At 41.7% G+C, this 26616-nt stretch overlaps 1 protein-coding gene across 1 annotated transcript in view; it reads right to left on the minus strand.

Moving 5' to 3' along the window:
* The window catches only part of kiaa0825 (KIAA0825 ortholog), a 115847-nt gene that overhangs the window by 83398 nt on the left and 5833 nt on the right, over positions 1-26616 (minus strand). The window contains exons 3-11 of the mRNA XM_065965391.1: positions 20682-20850; positions 20019-20213; positions 19420-19590; positions 18895-19219; positions 9340-9507; positions 7541-7623; positions 7081-7344; positions 3076-3353; positions 1575-1725 (exon numbers count right to left, since the gene is read on the minus strand). Coding sequence (XP_065821463.1) covers positions 1575-1725; positions 3076-3353; positions 7081-7344; positions 7541-7623; positions 9340-9507; positions 18895-19219; positions 19420-19590; positions 20019-20213; positions 20682-20850 — 1804 coding nt within the window. The remainder of the gene's footprint in view (positions 1-1574; positions 1726-3075; positions 3354-7080; positions 7345-7540; positions 7624-9339; positions 9508-18894; positions 19220-19419; positions 19591-20018; positions 20214-20681; positions 20851-26616) is intronic.

The raw sequence follows: 26616 nt of genomic DNA on the forward strand, positions 1-26616 counted from the left end.
ATAACAGCGCCAACAACACAGAGGCAAAAAAAAAAAACAAGCATACTCAAGATTCACACCTACGGCAATTTTAGAGTCATAATTAACCTAGTGAGCATGTCTTTGGACTGTTGGAGGAAGCTGGAATACCTGGAGGGAACCCATGCACGGGGGGGGAACATGCAAGCTCCACACAGAAAGGTCCAACAGGGATTAGTACCAGGAATCTTCTTGCTGTGAGATGACAGTGGTAACCAGTATGCTATATACTATGAAGAAAACAGACCACGGCTAGGACAGAGCTATGATCATAAACCTCACAATATCTTATTCATATCAATCCTAAAAAGTCCAGCGAATGTTAAATTTGTCCATTTACTGTTGGAAAAATTAAAAAATTACAGCTGAGAAGAAGCAAAAAAGACCCCCAGACACAGAAATCTGTAGGCTCTGACAATTAAATAGACACATTTAAAGCAAGTACAAAACCTTTACACACTAATTCAACCTTCCCCATTGAAATAGTCATACACACAATCTATTCATTTGTTTGGGACGCCAGATAGCCTAAGCAGCGACCATGGGTTCAACCCCAGCCCTTTGCCGCATGTCACCCCAATGTCTCTACTCCTAACATTCCCTCTCTCTCTTAAGCTGTAATATCCAATAAGGCACGAAAAAAACTGAAAAAAAGTATTCATGTGTTATTATCAAGGCAAGCTATGGAAGGGTCTCTAGAGCTACACTAACCCTGACAGAGCTGATACACAAAGCTGGAGATCCTGGAGATGAAAACTTAATGCATACAACATATACACAACAGACATGAATATATAGATACATACACAGAAACCAAATGAAAGGCCCATCCGGAGATGCTGCTGCACACCCACATGTTCATTCATCTATACAGATGCACACAGGCATGCTTGAACAAAAGCACACACCTGCGCACAGCAGGTCTGTCTGACACCAGTGACCCAGAGAAGGAGGGAGGAACAAAGAGAAAAAAAGGCAAAAGCGGAGTAAAGAAAGAAAGTGAGGGGAGGTTTAGATTGGTTTAAGGGCATAAAGGTAGGGGAGTTTCGGGGGCCCTATGCTGTTTCCAGACAGTCGCAGTGTAGACTGCAGACTTCAGACAGCTGAATCCCTGGAGCCCCCGGGGCAGCATGGAAGCCACAGATGTTCTCAGGGAGCTCAGAGGAGAACGCTCGGTTAGAAGTGGGAGAGTGGGAGGTAAAGGTGCATTGTGGGAATGAAAAGAAGAAGCAAAAAAGCTCCAGAGTATAATTCCAGGAGTTCCTAAGAGTACAGCGTACAGAAGAACAGAAAAAGAGCCTGCTAAGGCACGTGGCATTAGAATATCCACTCTCTACAATAAAAGTGGGGAAATCCACAGAAGACAGTATTAGATATGTTTTAAGGATTAAGAGGGTACTGTACATAAGCAATACTCAAATATGTTTAATTGGTATATTTTAGATACAAGCGACTCAAACTCTGTATGGTGATATTTTTGTGTATATCTTGAGGGGGAAAAAAAAACATTTACACATTTACAAAACACATTTACTTTCAATTTGTCAACATTTTACCTCATAGAAGGGTTTAGGGTCGGCCCAGTGATGACTCTCTGCATCTTGAAGAATGCAGGTGGAGCAGACCTGGGAACAGTAGCTGGTCAGCTGTTCTTTTAAGGCTTCAGCTGTATCGTGGTACTTCTGAATGGGCAGCAGGGTCAGGGGTCTAGGCATAGAGGGAGGAAACAAACCATTAAAGGTAATTAGAAGTAAAGGAAAAAGCATGATCTATCATGGTAAATTAAGAACAAAAGAAAGGGATGGATGTGGTCAAGAGTCCAGCAGGCTAAAATCCTGTAATCCAGATGCTTAGCTGACCACTGTATATTCACAGAGCAGCTACCACACACACGAGGTGTCCTGAATTGGTGAAAGAACTAATGATTTATTTTAAAAGTTCATTGTGACATTTCATATCCTTTAAATCTGCCTGCCTTGACAATTTCCAGAGAGAGGCAAGGTTTTAAAGTTTTATGCACGGGGGCTTAAGACCAGGGGTACTGGTGGGTGTAGAGAGAGAGAGAGGAAGGTGCTTTATAACCTGAGGGGCACAATGCAAGTGCAGGTGGAGGGGTGCAGAAGGCTAGAGGTGGGACAACAGGAGCACCAAAGATGTCTTTAGAGGGGCCCGGTGTGAGGCCGAGGTTAAGGGGGTATTACGGGGCATAAAAACTCACCAGATGTAGACACAGTATGGGTGTCATTACCTCCTGTCAATCACTTGTACTCCTTTTCTTTTTTTAACTCTAAGGTCCCCACTTTTTAAACTGTGCAACCTTTTTTTTTTATTTCAAAATGTATTACATACATCACAGAATGTGTGATCCCCTAATCCTTTATTAATACATATCTTTATTATGATCACCACTGGGTCAAAAATCATAAGACAAGATTTTATACAGTAGTGAAATTAGTTGGGATGTACTTATTCAAACTTGGGAAGAAATGTGTGGTTTAAAAAGAAATGCAATTTAGAGTACTGCTTTTAATTTTTTTTCGACTAAAGTCAAATACAAGGAATGATACGTAATGTTGGAAACAAAGGGGCAAGAATGAGGCAGATGCAAGACAGCTCAGGTTAAGAGCCATCTTCTGTCTTCTTGACAGCCACTCTAAAGTTCATACACTAAAACTTTTAGAGACTGAAGTTTGTTGCCTGCCTACTAGTACTGTATACCCTGATGACCTCGACAGTCTGAATCTGTGCCTTTTACATTGTTTTTTGTCATGATTAGTCATACTGTTTTTCATTGTTCACCAGAATTACAGAACATAGGACTGTAACATGTAAATATAATTGTTATTTGTTAACATGATCCATCTCCTCCATGATTAAATCCATATGCAATAATTATTTCATTTTCAGAGGATTCTGGATAGAATGAAGGATTTACACACCAAAAATGAAGTTAAACACATACCGGTACATTCATTATGTCAAATCAGACAACACACAATTCCCCTCCCACAAAATTATACACAACCAAGCACACACATGTAGAAGCCCGCTCCTTACACTTTAGCTGCAGTAGTATGTGAATCTTTCAGTCGGGCATGGTAGTGCTCCAGTCGTTGGTGCACATATACACAAGTGGCAATAAGAGCGGGCAGGTTCTTCAGGGGAGCAGAGGACGGTACCTCGAGGGCCCTCTCCTGCAAACGGCCGAGCATAGCGAATGCGGTCCGGCCACACGCCTCCACAAAGCTCGAACGCACCTCTAGGAGAGATTTGTCCCTGCATGCTACTGCCAGGGGAAGCAAAGCATCTAGCTCCATCAGGATTGCTCCACAGAACTGAAGGGAGAGAGAAAAAGGCAAAGACAAGACAAGATGATTTCAATAACAGAGGGAAATCTGTCGGTATGAACAAAAACAGGGGGAAAGAACACCAGAAAGAGACCTCATTAGATATAAATAATGGAACATTTGGGAGGAGTCATCAGAATGACAAGGAAGTAGACTAAAACACTGAGTATTACACATGCATTTCTTTCTCGAACACTTTGCAAGCCATCTCAGCTGAAAAGCAAACATCAGTGCACATGCAGAATACAGATGTCTAAAGACGCGCCCTCTGCATAAACCCTGCTGCTGAACATGCATAATTGGAATCAGGTCAAATAAAACCTTTACTTCTGAGGATACACGAGCACTTGTCTTATTTCATAAAAGCATGAATCATGTTCACAGCATTCAAAGAGAAATGTTACAGTACATATAAGGATGAGGTGGAGGAGTCAGATGTGCTGAGAGGTAAAAAAATGAAAAAGGTCAGTCAAAGGTGAGGGAGAGAAGAGAGAGAGAGAAAGAGAGAGAGAATAAAGAGAGTTTCAGCAATGTATAAGACTACCCCAGCACCAAGACTTGCAACATTCATTCACTTATGTCCTGGAGAAAGGCCTATAAGGATAAGACTGCCTTGCCATTTACTGAAAGCTGAAGTCTACTGGTTTAAAGAAATATTACAATTGAGGTGTCAGTCCGCATGGTTCACACAAAGCTAAACTGTGATCAACTGTAATCACTGTACACTCAAGTTAAGCCGGGTACATGAACATTTTATTTCTAACCTTTGGTGATTTGTTTGATTTATTTACTACTAAAGATTTCGTAAACACTGCTGTACAGGATTGCTGCCAACAAAGTTTCGTTGTGTTCTTTATACAATGACAATGGAGAGTCTATCTATCTATCACTACACTGACTGCTATTACTATTGACTATTTATTTGATAGTGGAGTTCTGTTCAGTTCAGTTTCTGTTTTCAGAAAACAGTTAAAAAATAACATTAATATTTTACTGCATAGAAAAAGACACATGCACACACACTTTGCCTCTACAAATGTATGTGCTTCGCATTGACATTCACAGAGTGAGAGCAGTGAAAGCTGATCAGGCGTGTGCTAAGGAGCACATATGTGTGCGAGTTCACCTTTGAGTTCATTCACCCATACATCTAAAACAAAGTCTTAAAGTATATTTCCTATTGATATAACTTAGAGAAGTTGAATCAATCTATTCATATAAAGCATGTATTACCGGTACTTGCTTTTATAGTCACACACTGATTACTTGTCTTACTGAAGGAGCTTACTGTGAAATTCAACATCCTGTCAGGTCAGGGCTCCACCATGTGTACACAATTGACATTCTCACAATCTCTTTACACAATTTTCTCATTGAAAGCTTCTGGAGGGGTTAAAAGGCCTGGGAACAATGGCCGTTTGGACAATTAAGTCAATATCGGACTGCATGTAGTCATTAGGAGCTTAGCTTTAACAGAGACGAAGCAGAGGCAGGCACAACAATCAGCATTAGCAGGGTGATGAAGAGGCCCAGGAGGTGCATCTCATACACTTACAGTACCAGTATGTGCAGAGGCACACAGACAGAGAGAGAGACACACACACACACACACACACACACACACACACACACACACACACACACACACACACACACACACACACACACACACACACACACACACACACACACACACACACACACACACACACACACACACACACACACACACACACACACACACACATCCATCCGAAAAAAAAGACAACAACCACACACATAAGTCCACAGACTGAAACCTTAACTAGCTAAGATCAAAGCGTGGAATCCCACCAGGACTATTGCAGCAAGGTAAAAGAGATTGTGTAAAGTTTTAGAGTGCTAGGGAGGCCTGTTTGTGTGTGCAGAATGTGGAGTAGAGAGACAAGTGGAGGTGAGGGCGTAAGTGAAGTGTGAATACAGAAAAGGCACTTGTGTAGCTATAATAGAAAGCTATAGCATCTAGGTTAAAAAAGGCCCACCCAAACAAGGAGAGCTCAATCTCCAGTTCTGGCAGAAGGGCCAGTTTCAGCTGCTGAACAAGGAGGGTGTTTGGCATTCAACGCACAACTGACTGCCAATAAAAAAAGTACAGCATCTGAAGAAGTCTGATGGATGAAGTGTATCATAGCAGCCTGCATATGTATGGTAATACAGACAGTGATGTGGGTTCACGTGAAAAAAAGTGACGATTGAGGTACGAGTATATGAATATAAATGTGTGAAATATTGATCCATCATAATGCCTTTGAACCGGCCATATTTCATGCTTATGTCTCGTATAGTAATTTGCTCTCTGCTCAAACACGAGGGCACGTGTCAAAAAGAGGACAAGGGGGGGGAAATATATATATAATATCTGATCTTGCATGTCTTTTCTGGGGCAGTGTTATTGAATGCAAATGCATGCATGTATAACCTTTGGGTTGAAAGGCTCTCATCTTTGAAGCGTTGACCTACACATAAATATGTTGTACAGGTCCTGAGCACAGACAAATTCTGACTCTCGTTAGCAATTTAGAGCTACAAATACTGTCAGCGTAAGGAAGGAGAGGAGGAGCAGGAGAAGAAGGAGGAGGAGGAGGAGGAGGAGGAGGAGGAGGAGGAGGAGGAGGCAAGGCAGTAATGATGAGGGTCTATACAGTGTGCAATCTAGAAGAGAGGGGAGATGGAGGTATGTTAATTGGAGAAAGTTTCAGGAGTTAAAAGTTGTTCAGCAGGACTAAACCAAAGGCAGAACATGAGGAGAAGAGCAAGTGAGATTGTTATTTGAAGTAAATATATGGCAGTCCAGCTCTAAACATAGGCAACCTTTGTAGAGTTTGACACTAAGCCTGGTCTCACATCACACCCTGGTCTTCCTCCTGAGAAAAGTTAATCTCTGGTGCCCACTTCACCTCTCCCTGACATTTCCCAGGCCCTCTCCTCTCATCCCTTCTCTCACACTATCCCCTCTTTATCCTCTCTACCCCTGCTTCTTTTTCTTAGGGAATCATCCCTCTATCATCTGTAGACCCTATACTTTCCCCTTTTATTCAACATCCTTCTCTCGACACCATCTAGCCCTCGTAGTATCCTCCATAGTGGTTCTTCTTCCCCATGTCTCTCTTTTGTCCTTAGAGTCCTCCCCTTGACTAATACTGACGACTCTTCCCAAGGCCTTTTCTGATCCCGGGTGTCGACTGTGTCAGGCTCAAATCATTTGGGCTCTCTATTATAGAAGGGGCTTTCCACCAGGGCTACAAAAAACATTCATCTCTCTGGGTGTGTAGACCTGCATTGTTCAGCCAGGTAGTAATAAAGGAGGATGGCGAGGAGGGGAAGAGAGGGGTGCACCACAAAACATACATCTGCACAGAGTTTACAATTAACCTGAGTATTAGACCTGAAGAGAATTTACATTGCTGTTTACAGAGTAAAGCATTTTGATAGTAAAGCATCCCTGGGCTTTCTCTGCTATCTGTGGCCTCAAACCAGTGAGTGAAGATTGGAAATGCATGCATGCTAATTAACTATCCAGCAATGAATAAATACACTATAAAAACAGGACAGGGCATTCATAAGATTGATTATCATGTGGTAAATCAATGATACCATTTCACTGTTAGAATTGAACCTCAGGTCACTAATAATGACAAACAGTTATCAGTCAATCCCATTCTAATTCTGGGATTACCTTTGCTATCACTTGTGGAGTCTCTCTCTCTGAGTAGGTGTAGAAGGAATCTTCTCTTAGAGGTGTGTTGCTCTCACTGAGTGTGGTGTCTCCACCAATGCGGCTCAGGATGATGGAGGTGTGTCCTGAAGAAAATAAAGCCTCCTCCTGCTGCAGACTCTTGGCACAAACATCATCCAGCACTACTTTAACGCAATGTGCCATGTGTGGGACCAGCCCCCGGAAAGCTGACCTCCACTCAAACTCCAACGCTTGCGCCTGCGCCTGCAAAGTAGGAGAAGGGACAACAGCCAATTAATGTCTGAAACTGTGAGGAATGACTCACCCGTTCAAATGTTGCACTCACAAACTTTCTTGCTATTATGTTATTATAGAAGCAAAGATCATAAGTCTGAATGACATTAAAATAGAATTAGTGTAATTCACAGGGTTTATGAAGAAAAACATTCAAAAGTCTTACCTCTGGTGTGTGAGGAAGAGTTTCTGCCGTGCATTTCCTCCCGTCTGTTGTCATGTCTGAATCATTTCTCTTTTTCAAAATACCTAACAGAAAAACAATTAACAAATTACAACTTACACACATCATTTTATACATATAAAAAGATATGGTCGAGCTCTTAAAACATGTCATTGACATTTCAGCAGTGACCAAAAATGATACATGAACACATGAGACTGACCATTTAAACAATAAAACGCTTTGTTGGGTTTGCCTAGCATCTATCCCAGTGATAGGCAACTTTGGTCACAGCAAGGGCCACGTACATGTAATTCTCACTGCCAGGGGGCCAAATTGTAGGATACAAAAATGATTACAATCAATTATGTCTCAAATTTAACTCAACATATACCAGTGATCAAATATTATTATGGACATATTTCTGGTTTTCATGGCAGATTTTGTCATGTTTTCTTCATGTTTCCAATTAATTCATATGTAAAAAATTGACCTGAGAGCCGCGTTGAGGGTTGATGGGGGCCGCGTGTGGCCCCCGGGCCGCCAGTTGCCCACCCTCTATCCTATGCATTATTTAGTATGAATATTTCCACATCACGTTATGTACTGCACCGTATAATGTGTTAAAGTGGGACATAAGCCAAGCACAGTGACATGAAAAGAGCTGTATATACCTCATATACTGTAGCTCCCATTCTCACCCCACTCGCCAAAAAAAAAATGAACCAGATTGACCGCAGTATCACTGTACATGACTCAGAGGAATAAGAAAAAAAGGCAGTAAATGCTAACGGCGTTGGCTTTACGAGTCTAAATTTGGGGCTTACATTTGATTTGAACCAAGATTGTATCAGTCACATATGGGGTTATTCCATGAGGGGAAATTGCGTTGATGTTAGGGGGAGACGGGGGAGCGTAGGGGGAGTTACTTGGAGACAAGCATACAGGATGTTGGATTGGGTTGCAATTAAAAAGCGTGAACATCAAGGCCACATTTTCCTAATCAGAAGGCGAAGAGTGAGACCCCAGGCGAGGCAATTTAGCCGAACAAGACCGGGTGGAATGGAAGAAGGAGGAAGCAGCAAGCGCATCACTTTTTGACCTTTAAGCCCATCTGATGAATTTCTGGTAATTAAGCCGTTTGATTGCCTGGAATTAATGATTTGGATAACTGCCCTTTAAAGGCTGTTTACCTCTCTGTAAATTGAGCCTTTCTGCAAGTCTTGTTTTTGTAAATGTAACCTTTATGGAAATTACTCCATGCACCAAAAGCTTCCATTTAACATCTCTGCAACAGCAGTTCAAAGGGGAGAGGAAAAAGATACCAAAGGCTTATATAACACCCAAGATAGTTCCTTGCCAAAGTAATATTTCCACAGACGCAACACAGAAGTCCCACTAGAACACATACCAGTGGATGCATGTGTGTGTGTTGTGTTTCAGGGGTTGTAACTGCAGGGCTGTATAGCCAGAGAAAATACTGTTGTAATGAGTCCCTCCACCCATCCCCACTCACAGAAAATAGTTTTTTGATTGATCATTTTTACTTAATTTTTACTTCCTACTTGATCTCAATGCTGCTTCAGAGCCTTCTCCCCACATAAATGAATAAATATTTTTGGGGAAAATTATTTTTGCTAACAAATTATGTTTTTGTATTACATTATCTACTCAAAACGTAAGTCTCTAAAGCATCTGGAATGTATACTTTTCTAGTTAGATAATGCAAAGTGCATCCTAGGTTGCTTGGACTTTCTAAATTCTAAGATAAAGTATCATGTCTTGGGGAAACAGAGTTGTACCTTTTACACAAGGAGTCTCTCCTGTACAGTCAATGAAGGTCATATTAGTGACCTGCTCCTTCACAGTCCTCTCAAACCCCAGCAGTGTGCAGGCCAGCTGGTTTAACGCCCTCAGCTGGTGGGAGGTCAAACTGAAGCTTCTATTTTTCATGGGAAGCTCCATTGGCGCTGAGAATGAGAGAAAAATATGTGATTGAAAAATGTAAGACGAGAAAGGAAAATAAACAGTACATATGTCTATGTTGAATGTATGATTTACAGAAAGACAGAGGAATGAGAACCACACTAAAGTTTACAGTTCAGGAGAGGAATAAACAATTTCAGGAAAATAAGTTTTCAACCCAACTTCCAGGCCTACAAGCACTCATCAGAAAACACCCCCTCTACAAGTCTTTTCTTGTACGGCACCTCTTATAAATATCGACCCATTCATGTTTTCCCAATACACCGCATAAACAAAGAGACGAAAATATGCAAAACTTTGCTCCCTGAGAAGTCACACATGCACATCTTCTCTCTTGGCACAAAACTTTTCTCCCCCTAACCCGTCGATGACCCCCTCGGCAAATATGGATTTCCCATTTTGGAGGCTGCCAAAGCCATCACCCGGGGGATGTTCCGCATTAAGCCGGAGAATAGGCGGCTGGGAGATGCGTTGCCATACTCCCAGACACATGCACACATACTTTTGTGTGTCCGCTTAAATGAGCTCCTCCACTGCAAAGGCATTTGGGACTGGATGAGCTCAGTATTAGCCTTGACTCTGAAAGCGCGGAGATGATTGAGCACTGAGAAGAGAGGAAAAAGAGGGGGGGCATTTTCCAATAATTGTAACATTATTGCCGCTGGATCCTAATGTAATTTTGCTATATTGTTAAACAAAATCTGACAATATGACAACACAGTGTCCCTGAGGAGGCCTGGTTTAATCATGCATGAGGTGTGACTCTGAGTGTGTGTTGGCAAATATGCATGTTCTTGTGAGCTTGTATTTTGAGTAAGAGTCGATGAATAGTTGTGTGCTTGTGTTGCGTATGCAAAAGTGTGTTTATGTGCACATAATACAGGTCATTGTGAAAAACTTGATTTGCAGAAGACACTTCTCCACACATTTGCACATGTCAGTCTTGCAGGATAATTGCCACACTGCAGCACACTATGTGTTCACCACCGAATAAGTTTTGACCTCAAGTTTGCAAGTCTAAGTGTATACATGCATTTATGTGCAAGAGTGCATGCAAGAGAGTGTGCATGAGTGTGCAACATCACGTGTGAATAGCTGTGTGATTATTTGGTGTGTATTTGTCTGTGCGTGGATGCATTAATGTGTAAGTGTAATTAAGCTGCATGGGTCCACAGCTCCCCTGTAATGGGGTCCAGTGGGAGAGACATGCTCATACTGCATGTGTACATGAGTGACCTGGCTGACACCCATGTGTCAGCCTTGTTCTCCAGCTTGCACATTCACACACGCACCAACAATCTTGTCTTTTACAGAAGTCACCAGCAAATCAACTGTTTTCTTTGCCTTAACACTGGGGCAAACTAAAGCTGTCAAAACTCAAGAGTAAACAATCTCAACCAAACAAGACAGGGACACATTAGAGAAACAGTAGCTGGATTCTCTAAAGAGCTTTCACTTCAAACACAACCCAACATCTCACCTTCTGTTAGGCATTCATCCGAGCACAGCACACATTAACTTCATCTAGAGCATCAACTATTCCACAGCACCATCTTTGTCCCTCTTATTCCTAACCATTCATTCCATCATGTGACCCCATAACTGCTTCACTTGCTCACCAAGTAACACTCCTATAGCTGAATATGACCTTGATGTTTTGCAATGCTCTGCCTCCACCTCTCATTGAGCTCTGCCGCCCAGGCTATATAGGTATTTATGGTCGTCTCCCTAGCCAAATAGCCTTATAGCTATAGCAGTGTAGTACACAGCCATCTAAACCTCATTATACCTTTGTCACAACAGTGAGGCCAAATGGAGGCTCTCATAGCCGGTTGATGGAGAGGGTGTGCTTAAAAGCACCCAGGTGTGTCATATAGCATAGTGCATGGCATGTCTCATAGAGTCAAATGTGGAAGGGCAGTAACAGGCAGAAGAGTTCAACCAAAGGTCAATGTACTGAGAATCAATAAAGGAGGACTGGTGCTGAAAGCAAAATGATATGTTTATATAAGAGATCCATTATGACAACATAGTGCAGAGGATGTTCTTATTAACAAAGGAAAAATCAATGGTTGGCCTTATTATTGTGATAACCATAAAAGCAGTGTGTATCTTATCAAAAGACCTCAAAGAAAACAAGCATGTTGAGGAATTTGACATTGAACTAAATGTGTGAAAAATGTAACAGGATGTGTGTGGAGGATGGTTTACATTTTATATGGAACAGTGTAAAAAAGAATGTCTGGAAATATCTAACTCTCCAAGTCTACAGTGGCCAGTTTCAGTTTGTAGCTTTTAACAATGACAACAATGTGAGACAAAAAGAAAACAACAAAAAACAGAGCAGGTATTTTTGGCGAGCCATCAGTCTTCTCGTTGTCTGTCTCTCCTGTGGGTTCCACCATCAGCTCCACAGCTCACACTCCTTCTAATACACACACATTGCTCTTGACTGGCAGGAACATAGAGAGAGAGAGAGAGTGTGAGAGAGAGGGAGGAGGAGGAGATCTAGTGGAAGGAAAAGGGTTGGGGATAGGAATGAAAACATGGTGAAGAGAGGGAGGGGCGGGATAAGGGAATTCCCTTAGCAGTTGTTATTGATTCCGGTGTTTACGGGCGAATAGTTTAGTGCCGTTTACAAAACAGAACAGATGCAGCCAGTGAGCAAAAAGGTAAACAATTGCTGTGTGGCGGGCTGCCAAATCCCCAGTCTGATGTATTAAACTCACGGTGAAGAGCATTTCCCCTTTGGCTGCACTTATTGCCACTTCATTTCCTCTTCGCTCACATACACACACTCTTTCTCGCCATCTCCTCTCTTCTCTGTGTCGCTCTTTCTCTCTTCTTCCCTTGTTTATATGAGGGAGGGAAAAAAAAGAGGAAGGGCGTAGGGTGCTTTTTGCCGTCTGGCTATTTTCTGTCCTTCTCTGACCCAAGAGGCCCAGTTCTTCCAAACAGAGCCATTAGTAGGGGGAATTGCATGTGTCTGACATGGCCGAAAACCAATTATTAGACACTTTATACCAAATGATGCCCAAGTCTTTGGGGAATGGGCAATCATGCAATAATTTAGCCACTGATTTAATTTCTCTCTGGCACAGCATCTCGCACTCTCTCTCTCTCTCTCTCTCTCTCATCCTCTCTCCCCCATTCTCTCATTCTGTCTCTCTGTAGTGTAAATCAGACCATCAGGAGGGGTGGTCTGACTCTCTCTTACCACAGGCCTCCAGTCTCTTATCATGTGATCACAATATGCGAAGAGCTTTCTCTGTTTGTGTAGATGTGTGTGATGTAAGCATTTTCTTCATTATATCCAGAAAGATAAGGCAAGGCAATTTTAGAACATGTATTAAACAATGGAAATGTATACTGCTTTACATATTGAATGAAATGCGGAATCAGACAGTTTTGAAAATTATTTTTTTCAAATACAACAAAGTTATGTTGTATATCGGTTTTTATTAACACAATATGGGTACTTTATTAGTAGGCTAACCTACCTGGCAAGAGACAATGATCTTACTGGGAAAAACCGGTGTTATTTCCCGTCTGGACATAAGGCTTTTCATTACACGTTTAAGATGACAAGAAACTGGTTAGAAAATCCTGAGAAACATCAACATTTTTAGCCAGGTGCTCTACTTTAAAAAACAGGGGATGACATGTGACATGGTCACTTTCCATGATAGAGCTCTTTCTGCTTTGGCTATATTTACATAAAGCCCATGTTTGCACATTTTTACATTTATTGGTTATTTCCTGACACTGCAGGTTGATAGTCATCATAAAAAAACCTATCTTGTATAGGATATCATCATATGTTAACCCCTCCATAACATTGGCATACTCATGACTGGCTTATAAAGCATTCATATTAAAGCAGTGGATCAAATGCATTCTTCCTCCTTGTCAAACCTTGCTCTATCCCTACACATATTGTGGATAAGGGGCTGTGTTACAGAGGTCTAGTAACCAACTCCTTTCCTTCCAACTCAAAACTAGCAGCCCCCCCCCTCCCTTTTTTCAAACTAGTAGTTCAGAAAAAGTCAAGTAAAGTCACTTGAGGCAACTTAACAAGCTTTGTGCTTCATCTTTCATAGAAGTACTCATCAAGACATAAAGAGACTTGAATTTTGACTATTTACAATATTTAACATCAATGTTGCCATTCTACACATTGTACTAGACTCATCTTAAAGTTAATTTACAGCTGCATTCCCTTGGCAGGTAATTTATTAAAATTTACATAGGTATAAAACATCAAAGACAAACTAGACTATTGCACATATATCACTGTAGCACAGACCCGTAAAATATATTTTTTAAATTCAAAGCCAAGATGTAAAATTCAGTTTGTTTTTTAAAGCTGCTGATAGAACAGCACGTTTTAATGTCTTAAGGCATGGGGGTTTCACTGAGTTGTGGCTTTCACAGAGAAAGCTGACTACCCAAAGACAGTGCAATGGAAATATACAGAACAATCTCTTGTTGAAGATATTCTTCTATAGGTGTTAAGACCATTTTCCCAGAAGCATATAGATATTGATGGGGACCAAGAACTGACCCTTGTGGAACACCACAGGGTAAAGTATTGTTTTTTTTTCTTTTATGTTTCTGCTCATCTTACAGAAACACAAATGTTAATGTTATGGACTCACCATATAACAATAACATAACAACAAAAAAACAGTAAACATCAAAACTCTCCTTCAGTGGTCACTCTGTGATTTTCTTTATAACCTGTGTTGTGCTTTGTTGAAACAGATGTTAACCAACATACGCAGAGGTGGACATATCAATAATGACTAAACCAAGCCTGTGTATGTGCAGGTTCATTCTTATCTCAATTCTTTTTTCTTGCGTCCATGTTCTCTGTGTACCTGTGCCTTCTACTGTACTCATAGGGTGTCATGCCGGGTTGTGCGGGTGCCTTTGGCTAGGTCTATGCATGTATTTGTGTGTAAGTGGAGAGGCTACGAACCCCTGTAGACCTCCTGCTAGGCCATGTGACAGCTGGGGTCCTCCGCTTCTGTTGCGGCCCACTGCTCACTCAGACAGCGTTATTATGGGAAGCCTCCTGCAGTGATTCACCCTGACACATGCACGCACACATACATACACTCAAATGACACAAGCTTTAGTCTCTTGTGGCCCTTTTCCTGGGTGCTGTCCAACCAGGCCACATCAGGGGCCACCTGCCCTTCACAGAAGGGGAAAGTAGTAATACTTGATATCTCAATTAACTTGCCTTCGGAAATAAGGCCTTTCTGTGGCGATGGTGTTTTAGCGGAGGCATAGACGCCAATAAACTTTGTTTTTCTGTTCTCCTCAGTGTCAGTTTTTGTGTCTACTTTCTTTGTGGTGAATATTGTCATGACTGTGAGATCGGGGGCCAAGATATATCTGGCTTCCTCGATGTACTTGAACCAAGCAGTCAGTATGAAAAACATTGAGGAATGTATTGTCTTGATGGAAACATTTCATTAAAACCCACTCGTGCCTAGTGCCCTTGTTCACGTTAATGTTCACAGGCCCTCAGCGAATCAAGCTGAGTCTTCATCACAAAGTGCTGGCTGCTCTCAATAAACCAGCCATGTTTGTTTGCACTTTCTCATTTGAAGGTACCAGGAAAATGTTCATATCCTTGAGTTGTTCAAGAGTGGCACACAAAGGCTATTGTGACAATGCGGGAAAAAATAAATGGCAAGCATAATACACATTCTCAAGGGCCATATTTCACTGGAACCATGATTTAGAGAAAATGTATGCAGACACTTACACACCCACATAGTTAATAATCAAGTCTCATTAAAATTAGTTTAAAAAAAAAAAAAACATTTGTGTTGTGTCTTCCTGAAACCGGGTCTGTTAATCCTCTACAAGGACTGAGAGACAGTAACATAAAGAAGCAACATCCTTATAACAGAAGAATCATTAAAAAATACTTAAAACATAATAACACAACAGCATGCGTGTGCACACCCCTTTCTGTCAATGTGTATAAAGTCAGACTGAGATATGATCTGGTGAGGAGCTGCTCTTAATAAATAGTAACAAACGCTATTCCAAAGTAGCATCAATCCCCACAAGCACCTTCAGCGTCTCAGCTGAGCTATCTTGCGTCACTACAGAACCTCTATCCCCTGCTGAAAAGTGTTTTTTCTAAGAAAGAGTTCAAAGAGCTAGAAAGGGTGAGGAGAGGGGGAAGCATTGGGGGTGAATATGCTTGTTATACATATTCTAATTCAATTCTTTTTTATCTAAAGGGAGCTGCAGACATCATCATATGGGGAAATTAGTGGAAGTGGTATTCAAATCGGTGCTATCAGAATGGGGTTGCAGAGTGTTTGAACAGAATTTCACAACCTCTTCTTCACCCCTGTGGTCGATTGTTAGGGAATAGATTGTATGTGTGTATGCAGAGGACTCGGAACGAAGGCTTTTGATGTTCTATAAAAACATGGATTGCTTATGCATGCATACGTTTGAAAATCACCAATACCATATGGAAATGTAATGATGCATTTTTAAAAGGGTATTAAATGATTCTTGATCACACAATTTTTGTAAGTTAGCCAGAAATTAGTGTGCACAGACACACTTACATGTGCTCAAAAACAGCTGGGCAGATATGTTCACATGATACATACTCAAAGGTGATTGAGAACACGTACCATACATATCGTAACCAATTATACGTACACAGCAACAAAGAATCAGATTCAATCCAGGCTAAATATAAGATTAAGAAAAATGTGCAACTGCACTATACAGAACATAGCTCTCTGTTTTTGTTTCTTCTTCGGTGTCAGGGGCTTCTCAAAGCATGAAATCATTCTAACATCATCCAAAGCTTATGCAAATTCAGGTCACTTATGTTTAAAATAGAATAAAAAAAAGAGAATAAAAGCATCTAGCTTGATTGTTGAGAGAAAAATATGCTGTTTTCCTTAATATGTTTAATCTAATGTAGCTTCAATTTTGAATAACAAAGAAGTTTAAAATATTTGACATTTCCTCAAAATCACTGAAACTGTAACTGCTGTATATGAAAAAGTTAATTTCATTATTAATGTCATTTTGGAAAAAGAAACACACTCATATACAGTGACACACACACACATGCAGACATGCCCGCCCGCTCCCCCGCAGACTCAGTCAGGTGTGTTAGTGAGGTTTAAAGCCTGTATTGTTCCTGACCAGCCAACCTGTCTAGCACATTTCCCAGTCTCACTGCTCACCCCATTACACTTGGAAAACTGCAGGAAAATGGAAAAAGACAAGAGAGAAAAAAAAAGCGAGAGGAAGTGCCGTCGGAGAGAAAAGGGGAAAAAAGGGAAAGGGGGAGGGAGAAAAAAGATGGCTGAGACCCTTCACATCTGTCTCAGTACAATGTCAGAGCCTGCCTTTGAGTCGGTGGGGTTAAAAGAGGAGGGAGATCTCGCTGTGAACACTGTTAAATGGTTCAGTGGTTTGACAGTGGCTGATGCTACAGACAGCACGTCTCCCCTGGGAGCCCGCACAGTCTCCCAGGCATGGCTCTTATCAAAATATACCTACCGCCTGCCCTGCTGCAGAAATAAACAATAACACAGCGGGGAAGGAGGAAGAGATCCAAGTCATTGGGTGCTTATGAAAATAGAATAATTTTCTTTCTTTTTTACCATTGTCATTATTGTCTTGACAATTATGGGCGTAGCATACAGTATAGACAGTTAAGTGTGAAAGCAGATTACGCATTAATGTTCAATCCTTGGCTCTTAAGGAGCCCCGGGTGTTTAGGTGGTGGATATTCGGCTTTTTTTTGGGGGGGGGGGGGGGACTTAAAACACGAACAACAAAAAAATGTATTCCCAGTTGTATCCCTCAAAGCTGTGTTGCAGCTGATAGTCAAACACACACATACTCACACACTTAAAGCAAGCACAGGCAAAACTGCTCCATTTTACCATCATTACACAGCACGGGTCCCCCGCTCCCTTTGGAGCCGTGTTCTGCCTCCGGTGCTACATTTGACGGTTTGTTGAGCGGCACGTAGGTGTGTAGCCTCCGCCGCGTTACGTGATCAAACAGCCCAACTGACGCATGGCCAATTATCCTGGCTGCCTCCTCTCATCTCACATTTAAGGAGAGGGAAAGTAAAAACCAGAGAGGGAGATGGGAAGAGAGAGATTGAGGGAGGGAGAGCGGGTGCAAAAGACGCGAGGCTGGTGGTGTGTTTATCGAAGAATGGCAGATGTAAAAGCACTCCTCTCCCCGATCCGCAGGGAAGCTGACATGTGCACCATTTTTGAAAAAGTAAACAATGGCTCACATCCTTTACATTTTTTTTTGTGAATCTTTACCCCCAGCAAGCTGTAAATAGGCCAATATGAAACAAACAAAGAGAATATGTTGGGAATTAAGAATCGAAAGTGACACAGCGCGTGAAGGTCCGCGCTCTTCTCTTGTCAGAGTAAACAACATCACAGCGACACATTCTGCTTTTTGGCAAATATTAAAAGTACCTCTTCAAATTCCTTTTTCTGTCAAAGATCCATTTCGCTATGAAACAAGGTCGACAGAATGTTGAACCATGCTCAAACCCTTTCTGGAGAGTTCTTTCAATGTGGCTGTATCGTTCTATTACACTAAGAAGGTTAAAACAAATCAATTTCCCTTTTCCCACTATAAGAGCATGAGAACGGGTCAAGGTGTCTAGCCTTGTCATCTTTACTAAACTTTGTTTGGTTTAGTTTAGTTTTCATTTGAGAGGAACTTGCATTGAGACAACAGCATGCAGTTCCAACTATTCTCCCATGTGGCACAGTGCTCATTGCCATAGGTTCAAGGTGTAGGAGTGAATGAACAGTGGCTTACACACACAGTCGACAGACCTTGGATTTGGCACAGACATTTCCTTGGACCAGGACTCGTCACAGTCATAGATAAACTATGTGGTAAATAGTGTTTAGAGGTAGCTTCTAAAGGAGCCTTGGCCCTGGAAGTGCTGCTTTTGTCTTTTTGTTGGTAAGGAGGAAATTGAGGCAGACAGGAAAGAGGGCAGTAAAAAGAAAGCAATTACAATGGGAACAGCAGTTACTGACAATCTCTTACAGAGGCCTTGGCTCTGGCACAGATCACTACACACCGCAACTGAAAAGTAACAGAAAAGTAAAAATGGTGAGAGAAAATTGTAAGCCTTTATTGGGTAACAGTAGGGAGCAGGAGGAGAGGACTGAAGTTTAGATTCAGAGAAAAAAGCTGTAATTGCCATCTGAATAAAGACAAATACAAATATCGACACACAAGGAGAGCGGGAAGAAAACAAAATGAGCAGAACATGTAAAATTACCATTTGATTAGAAAAAAATGTAGACAAACCCACTTACCTACAGTCGCCCGAGATCTTGCTGAATATTTCTTGATCTTGCTGCCGAGCGTGGTGTTGTCCCTCAGGGCCGTTTCACATTCTCTCTCCATCAAGGAGGCCAGTTCTTGAGCCACAGTGCTGAGGTAGGCTGCATTTATAAAACCCAGGATGGAGTGCGGTTCTGCAAGTCTTGAAAGGACATGGAGCTCCTCTGTCAAGGCCTGGGTCAGAGCTGGGACCGCAGAACGAAAGCCAACAGCCAGTCTGTCAAAACCAGTCTCACCACCGGGGCTTGAGGTCAGAGCAGAGAGTAGAAGAACCATCACAGATTGGCTTCTCAAACCCTGGATAATAAAATCAAAATATAGCTCTGTAAAATCATAAATTTACTATTGTGTCATATTTGTACAGCGTTTCAATAAAACAACCAAATCACACTTAGCTGTAGTCCGGATATCCCTTGTACGTTTAAATATCAGTTATTGATATTGTGGAATATTTATCAGGAGTGTTTCATTAATGCATTAACATTAGCATACCACACCTGGTAATGTGAAAGCACCTCTGACTCAGGGTAAAGAAAGAACAGCTGCTGCAGACAATGGACCCGCTCAATGATGGACAGAGTGGAGATATGTTCTGGGCTGCGAGAAGACAGCCGGTCCAGCAGGTGGCGGCGCAGTTGGATACGCACATCATCCCATGCCTCCTGATACTTAAAGAAACAACACAATGGAAGGTAAATTGCAAAAAATACACTGATAATCCATAACAGTCAATCAGAGGGTATCTTAATAGTCATCTTTTGGCATGAAAATTGACATCATACTGGTGTAATAAAGCCTAGACAAGTAAGTGTGTCAATATTTTGATTCAAGGTTCAGATTGTCCGTTAAACGATATTTCCGTGCCTATACATATATGTTAGGCCCAATAGGTTGTTTTAGTTTTATTCTGTCCATAATGGCCAAATGAAAACCCTTTTCTAAATCAATTACAATTGAATTGACAATGGACAAAATTCCTTTAGTGCATGTTTTAAATTCCAAAGTTCAGGTGAAGCTAATATGCTGGCTCATAATAATATTGCTTAAGTTGACATTGCTCAAGAAAAGACACTGATTTCAAAACTACATAGATTACCTCTAATGAGACATCATCTCTGACTGTATGTACCAAGTTGACTGAGGAGGTGTTCAGTTGAGGATGAACGGAGGATGAGGTGGAGAAGGTTGAAGGGGTACAAGGAAAGCAGACACCACACTGGGAGGACAGATTCAGCAAGAATTGAAGGGCCGCCTCCTCTTTGCCCTCCTCGTCAGACCTCAGGTACTGTTGCTGAGTGGAACAGAGGGAGAACAGTGATCTCAATATTACTGTAGAAAGAAGAAAACTATCTGAGGTTAGCAGCTGTGAAGACTGCAGGACAAAATGGCCTTTCATTAGACACATCACAATACTGCAGAGCTGACCTGAAAGGTCAGAATATGGATTTTCCTGATATAAAAGTTATGATAATATTTGCAGACCAATCCATTAAGTATGAGAAGAGCTACCTCCTTAAATCTAGAGGTGTTTTTTTAACAGCTCATGCATAGATAGCTAAGTGTTAATAATGTAATGTAATGTTATTTCAATTCATTGGATCATTAAGGATACTTGGTAGTATCAAAGCATATTTATACAATCTTCCTCATCAGCATTATCACAGTTAGCGGTCTAGCTTTGTTATCAGTGAAATAAGAAAGTAATGTTATTCTTAACATTATCATCATCAGTCAGTGTCAAGCTGCCCCGATGTATTACCAAAGCTTTGAAGAAGTCCATGAGCTCTTGATGTCCTGTGGAAACGGGCCTTAGACTGTTATGCGCTCTGAGGTTTAGCCACTGCAGGCACTCTGTCGGGCTCGGTGGACGCTCGCCTATCCGGGAGTCTCCCATTTTGGCCTGGAGCTCCTTTAGCTGCTGTTCAATGCTAAGACAAAGAAAGAAACATTGTGTTAGTTGTGAGAGCTAAACACTCTGAACGAGTATCCATTTCAAGGACAGGGTACCAGAGAAAAGCACAATGCCGCATTTTTGTAATAGTAGAAATTGTGTGAAAAATACCAAGGTTTTGGAAAACAGGAAGGTATAAAAACACAAAAAAAATGTAAAATGTTGAACCTAATTTTGTCTCAGCTTCTCAGAGTTTCAAGCTAGAAAAAGTCAGCTTTGACCATATGACTGCTGTGGATGAGATCTGGCCCATCTTATATTCTCCTATATGCCATGTTTTCCAGCATTCAGTTGTTCCCATTAATCTAAACAACTTTTTAACCCAGCTGTGATTGAAAAAAAGTGTTTTGACTGTCCCGACAGTGTCTCCAATTTGAAAGGAGACTCTCAAGAGATTATACAAACCCAATAAATTCTATCGAACCCAACTATAAACACTGCTGCAGCAACACAAGACTAACACGCAGTCATCCAAACACATGGACCCCATAGACACCATGCTGAAGATACACATGGACCTACACACTCCATCACGCTTAACTCTCCTTCACTGATTCAGTGTCCGCACCATGAGATGACAGACACAGAAGCATCAACAGTAATGAACACAGACATCAATGTATCAGTGTGTGTGAGTGTGTGCTAAGCATTTGGCGTGAAGTGGTGTTACAGGCAACGGCAGGCATCTGAGACACACACTACTTGCTGCTCACGTCTTACTCTTCCCCTTGACACACACACACGCACACACCGACACACAAACATGCACGCACGCACACACACAGCTCTTTTGATTTTAACAGGCTGCATCAGCTATTCCGCTTCCCCTTTAATATGACGGATTAGAAATGACATCTTTGAGCTCGACATGTTTAGTCATTTCCATGCAAATCAATGCATATATATTTGGCCGTGTAAGGCAGTGTGTAAGTGTGTGTGGGTGTGTGTGTGTGTTTGTGTGAAAAGGGGCTACATACCCGCTTAATTAAACATGTTATGGTTTTGTGAATACTGTGATTGTGTTCACATGTTCTTTGTCTGAACGTGTCTGTGGTAAAACATACAGGAAACATAACGAAATATTTCTTATCTTCACATTTAACTAAATATGTAAATAAAATACCAATAACAAACTTGATTTGCTGCAGACCTATACATTCTTGTATATGTGTCTGTATTCATGGTACAGGGCCAATGTGTCATTTCCCCATCAGACAGCTCATCCCGTACTGCAGGTCTATAAACCACCTCCTGCCTGCTCCTGGGCCATGAACGCATCCAGATGTCTCACAATGGCAACACATTAAATAACCGTTCAATCTGACACACTTTGCTTTCAGAGGGGAAAACGCAGGGGGATAAAATGTTATAGACTGTTACAAAACCGTTATCCTCTAGGTTCAACACTATCATTCTCTCTGTCTCTCTCTCTCTCTCTCTCTAAGATAATGTCACTTTTAGTCTCTTGACACCAACTTGCTGACTGATTGAAACCTTGATTGTAAAGCAATTGCAAAACTACCAAACTACCATTAAAAAAGGTATTTAACATTTGTTTTCTTACCTTACCCTGTGTGTGTGCCTGCGTGTATGTGTCTGCCTGTTTTTCTGCACTGCTTAATTGATTATTTTATTTGAAAGAAATTGCCCCAACGTTTGACAGATTGTGTGGGTGCAGAATCCCTTAACTGTGCTCGCCCAAAGCTTCTAAGATGTAAAACACAAGCTTCGGCAAGGTCAAAAACATAAACGGCATGGCTGAGAGTTGGCTGAGGGTGTAGGGCGTAAAAACAAAAGACAACTTTTAACAACACAAAACTGTTTATTTCTTTGTGTTATCTTTGACCAATCCATGGTAACGTAAGCCTCTTTCCCACATGCACTACTGAACATTTCTAGAACAGGACATTTCCCAGAGTTGTCCTTCTACACATTGGACATATTTGTAATTTAGACTAAAGAGTGAAAAAGAAGATGCTGGCAAACAGGAAAAATGTATGAAGCAGCTTCATTACTGCTTCATACACACATTACTTCATGCATGAAGACTGAGCCTGCCTCGCAGTGGTCTCAGGATGTAAACGTCATCATACCTGCACACTCACTTGAATATCACCTTCTGTGTTTACACATCCGCTCATCCTGACTTTGTGCAGAAATCTTACTAGGAGGCTTGTCATCAACGGTCCGGATAGGGTCAGGGTGAATAATGTCCTTATGGTTCAAACCATTTACTTTATATTTGTAACACACCCGACCCCCAAACATGTGGGACAGTTTGCAGTGTGTGTGTTAAAGGGGCTCTACAAATCATTTTGTTTATTTTTGTTTGGAGTTTGTAGTTCTCACTAGAATCAATGTGACGTTAAGAAATGTAAAAAGGAATGACGAATTAGTTTATGTCACATGACATGTTTTACAATGACATCTCTGTAAATTAAATGGCAGCATGTGTGTTTATGGTACGTCATAAAAAATGGATGTTCATTCTGGGCTCCACCCCAGGACTTCACACAGACAGCAGGTTTAGAATGGGCTTCCATCTGTAGCTCACTTTTCACCGACTCTCTGATGGTTATTAAAAGCAGGAAATGTAAGTGGACTACATTTGGGAAATGAACTTGATGGCTTATTTTCTGTTAGAAGCTGGATTAAACTTCCCGGGACCTCTCTTGGTTACAGCAGCAGCACAAGCCTCCTCAGGTACATTCTCCATCCTTTCCTCCACAGTTTTTTTTTTTTCTCTTTCTATCGCCAATCTCTCTCTTCTCTCTCCCTGAAACTCGTACTTTCCTGATTTTCTTTACTCGATCCTTTCAATTACCTCTCCTTAGGGCCTTCTCCTGTAAGTTATAAAGTCAATGTGGATGGTCTGTGTCAAGAAGTCCATCCAGCTCTCTACAATGTTGCGACCTTTGGCCTGCCAGTGGAAAAGCTACCTGCAGCCTAATCAACTCGGCAGGATTAGCTCGGAACATGATGACTTCCCCCTCCAACAGCTCAGACACTGAGCAAAGAGACAGAGCGGGAATGAGAAAAGAGCAGGGTAAAAAACACGTAGAAAACAGAAATAGTCGTGGAAAATAAAACCACTCCAGTTTCGGAGTAAAGACGACAATGGGCAAACCTGTAATGGCAAAAACACCGGAGCAGAACTCAACAAAAGAGCTGCAGAATGAGAAGAGAGGCAGAGGAAACCAGGAGGAAAGCATTCTTTAGGCCTCTTGACAAACATGTCAATCATCTTACCCTAACACATATACACTCACACTTACACTTTCACTGCCAAAGTGAAATCTAATTGTTTTTCAGACCGGCCTAGCTTGACAGTCGACACCGCAATGGTGCCCCCCCCACCCCCCCACAACCTTCACCACCGCTGAGAGAGAAAGGGAACAACCGGAGGTCTTTTATTAGATATGATGGCACATTTCACAGCTCTGTGACTTACAGAAACCCAATCCCGCGATTAGTCAGCGCTTTGACGTTATCTTAAGTTCCTTGTCAGAATTAATTTAGTGTGGGTGGGCTGCTGTGGGGCTGTCTGTCTGTCGCGCTCTGCTCTCTGTGCGTGCCTACAGGAGGTGGGGAGGGGAGGCATCGGGGGCAGGCATGAAGATCTCTTTCAAGCCTCAGCTCCAGTCAGTGCCAAACCGGCCGCCTGAGAACTAAATATCTCCTCCATCAAAGGGCCCCATTCTGCGAGGGGGAAAGGGAGTGAATGGGTTTGAATGAACAGGCTGAAAACAGATCCCGTGCTGGCCAAGCCTGTCGCGCACTTAGTGCCCTGAGCCCCCAAAGCCAGGCCAATGATACCGGAGAAGAGATACAGCTGATATACTAACTTAACACACGTGTCACGCACAGCTAAACACAAAATCAACTACATGCTGCGAAGGCTAGAGATCAGTATTTGTGTGCATTGAAAAGGAACCTTGCACGATATTGTAAAATTCTGCACAATCCTGACACATACAGAATCAAATTCAAAACTACTGATATTTAAACCTGATCAAGATTGGCAGGCCAATAGTAAAGCCATTTGCCTTGCCAGTATGAAACCAGAGGCCAGTGTGCAGTCTCCAGGCCTGTGCTGACACTTCATTAGAGGTCTTTTACTGGTGGTCCGACCCCCAAACTCTGCACCGCTCTCCTCTGTCCCATCTGATGAAAACTGATGGATTACAGCATTTCAATTTGGTGGAGCAGGCTCTGTTGTCAGCCTATCTTAATCTCCTGCAATTAGGAAGCAGCTCTTAGGCAGATATGTGACATCCGAGAACTGGGAGCAGGTTGAAGTCTTTCACGGTTGTGTCCTGGCTCCATCTCTCGGCTTCCCTTCCTTTCCTCTACTTCTGTAATTTGTCCCACTGATAAGTCAATTAGGCAGCAGGTGAATAAGCTGTAGTTGCTTGTGGTTGTGTGTGTGTTTGTGTGTGTGTGTGTGTGTGTGTGTGTGTGTGTGTGTGTGTGTGTGGGGGTGGGGGGGGGGGGGGATTATTGTATGTATCTGGAGCCCTGGTTGGGGCAAAAAAAGAGAGGCCTGGCTAGATTTTGTCAGCCTGGATACCTGTCCTGAAGAAGTCTGGGAGGAAGTTGGATGCAGCCTGACAGACAATGACCAGTGGTCCCCCCCATGGCGAGAGGAGGATTGCCTTATTTTTAGCCCCATTCTCCATTATCTGGATGCTTTGTTCTCATAATGGTTATCCCTCTCCCATCTGCAGGAACACAAAATAACCCTTTAATGCTTAGAAAGCAGAAAAATGGCCAGGCCTTCGGTAATAAGCCTTGAATTACCTACCCAAGGGTTTTCGTTTCAAGATGTGGAATCTTCAATTATTATGTTCCCATTTAGAAGAAGGAAGGAAAGAGAGAGAGAAAGACAGAGAGAGAGAGAGAGAGAGAGAGAGAGAGGGAGAGAGAGAGTCGAAGACATGAGTCCCAGTCAGACACTAATGGTGCCAGAGTGAGGCTTTGTTCACTTGCTACATTTAGTCTGTCCTTCATCATCTGCCCTCAGCCTCACAACGCCAAAAACGATAAAAGACCTGAAATATAGATTTCTCTTTTTCTTCTCCCCCTGATGTCTCTCTTTTCATCACTTTGTTTGTGCTCTCCAACTATCCCTGTGTGCCATCAATGACAGATGTCTAAATTTCAGTCTTCAGGACACAAAATCTAATCTCAGCTGTTACATAAGATTATTCCAGAAATTAATAGAAATGAAAAAGATTCATCCTTTTATGTAATCAAACACTTGACAACAAAGTCAGAACCAATGTTAGATATATATTTTTTAAAGTAGATACTGTATATATATTTTTTTTGATCAAGTTTGATCATGCCCTTTCTCAATACAATCTAAGAAAGAGAAGTAGAATGTAATCACAGAAGATAACATTTGAGTGAAAGGTGAGAACAATGTTAAGTGGATCCAAACACACACATTTGATGGTATAAAAACTAAAATGCGCACTCGCACAGAAAACAGTTTGATATCCTTATATTTATACTGCACATACATTTGTACCTACATTTATTCACTCCTGGCAATCCAGATTATGAAGAGAATTCAGGCTTAATAATACAGCAGGTCTCCTACACTGCTAAAGTACTGTATATGTTTGAACTAAGCCTTGAATATTTTCTTTGTTGAAGTCATAGTGTGTATGAACCTGCAGTATAGTGAGTATCATATCTGTGTGTTTCTACTTGTACATGAAGGTCAAAGCTTGCACTA

The sequence above is a fragment of the Labrus bergylta genome, chromosome 2 (genome assembly GCF_963930695.1).
Source record: "Labrus bergylta chromosome 2, fLabBer1.1, whole genome shotgun sequence".
Taxonomy (NCBI): domain Eukaryota; kingdom Metazoa; phylum Chordata; class Actinopteri; order Labriformes; family Labridae; genus Labrus; species Labrus bergylta.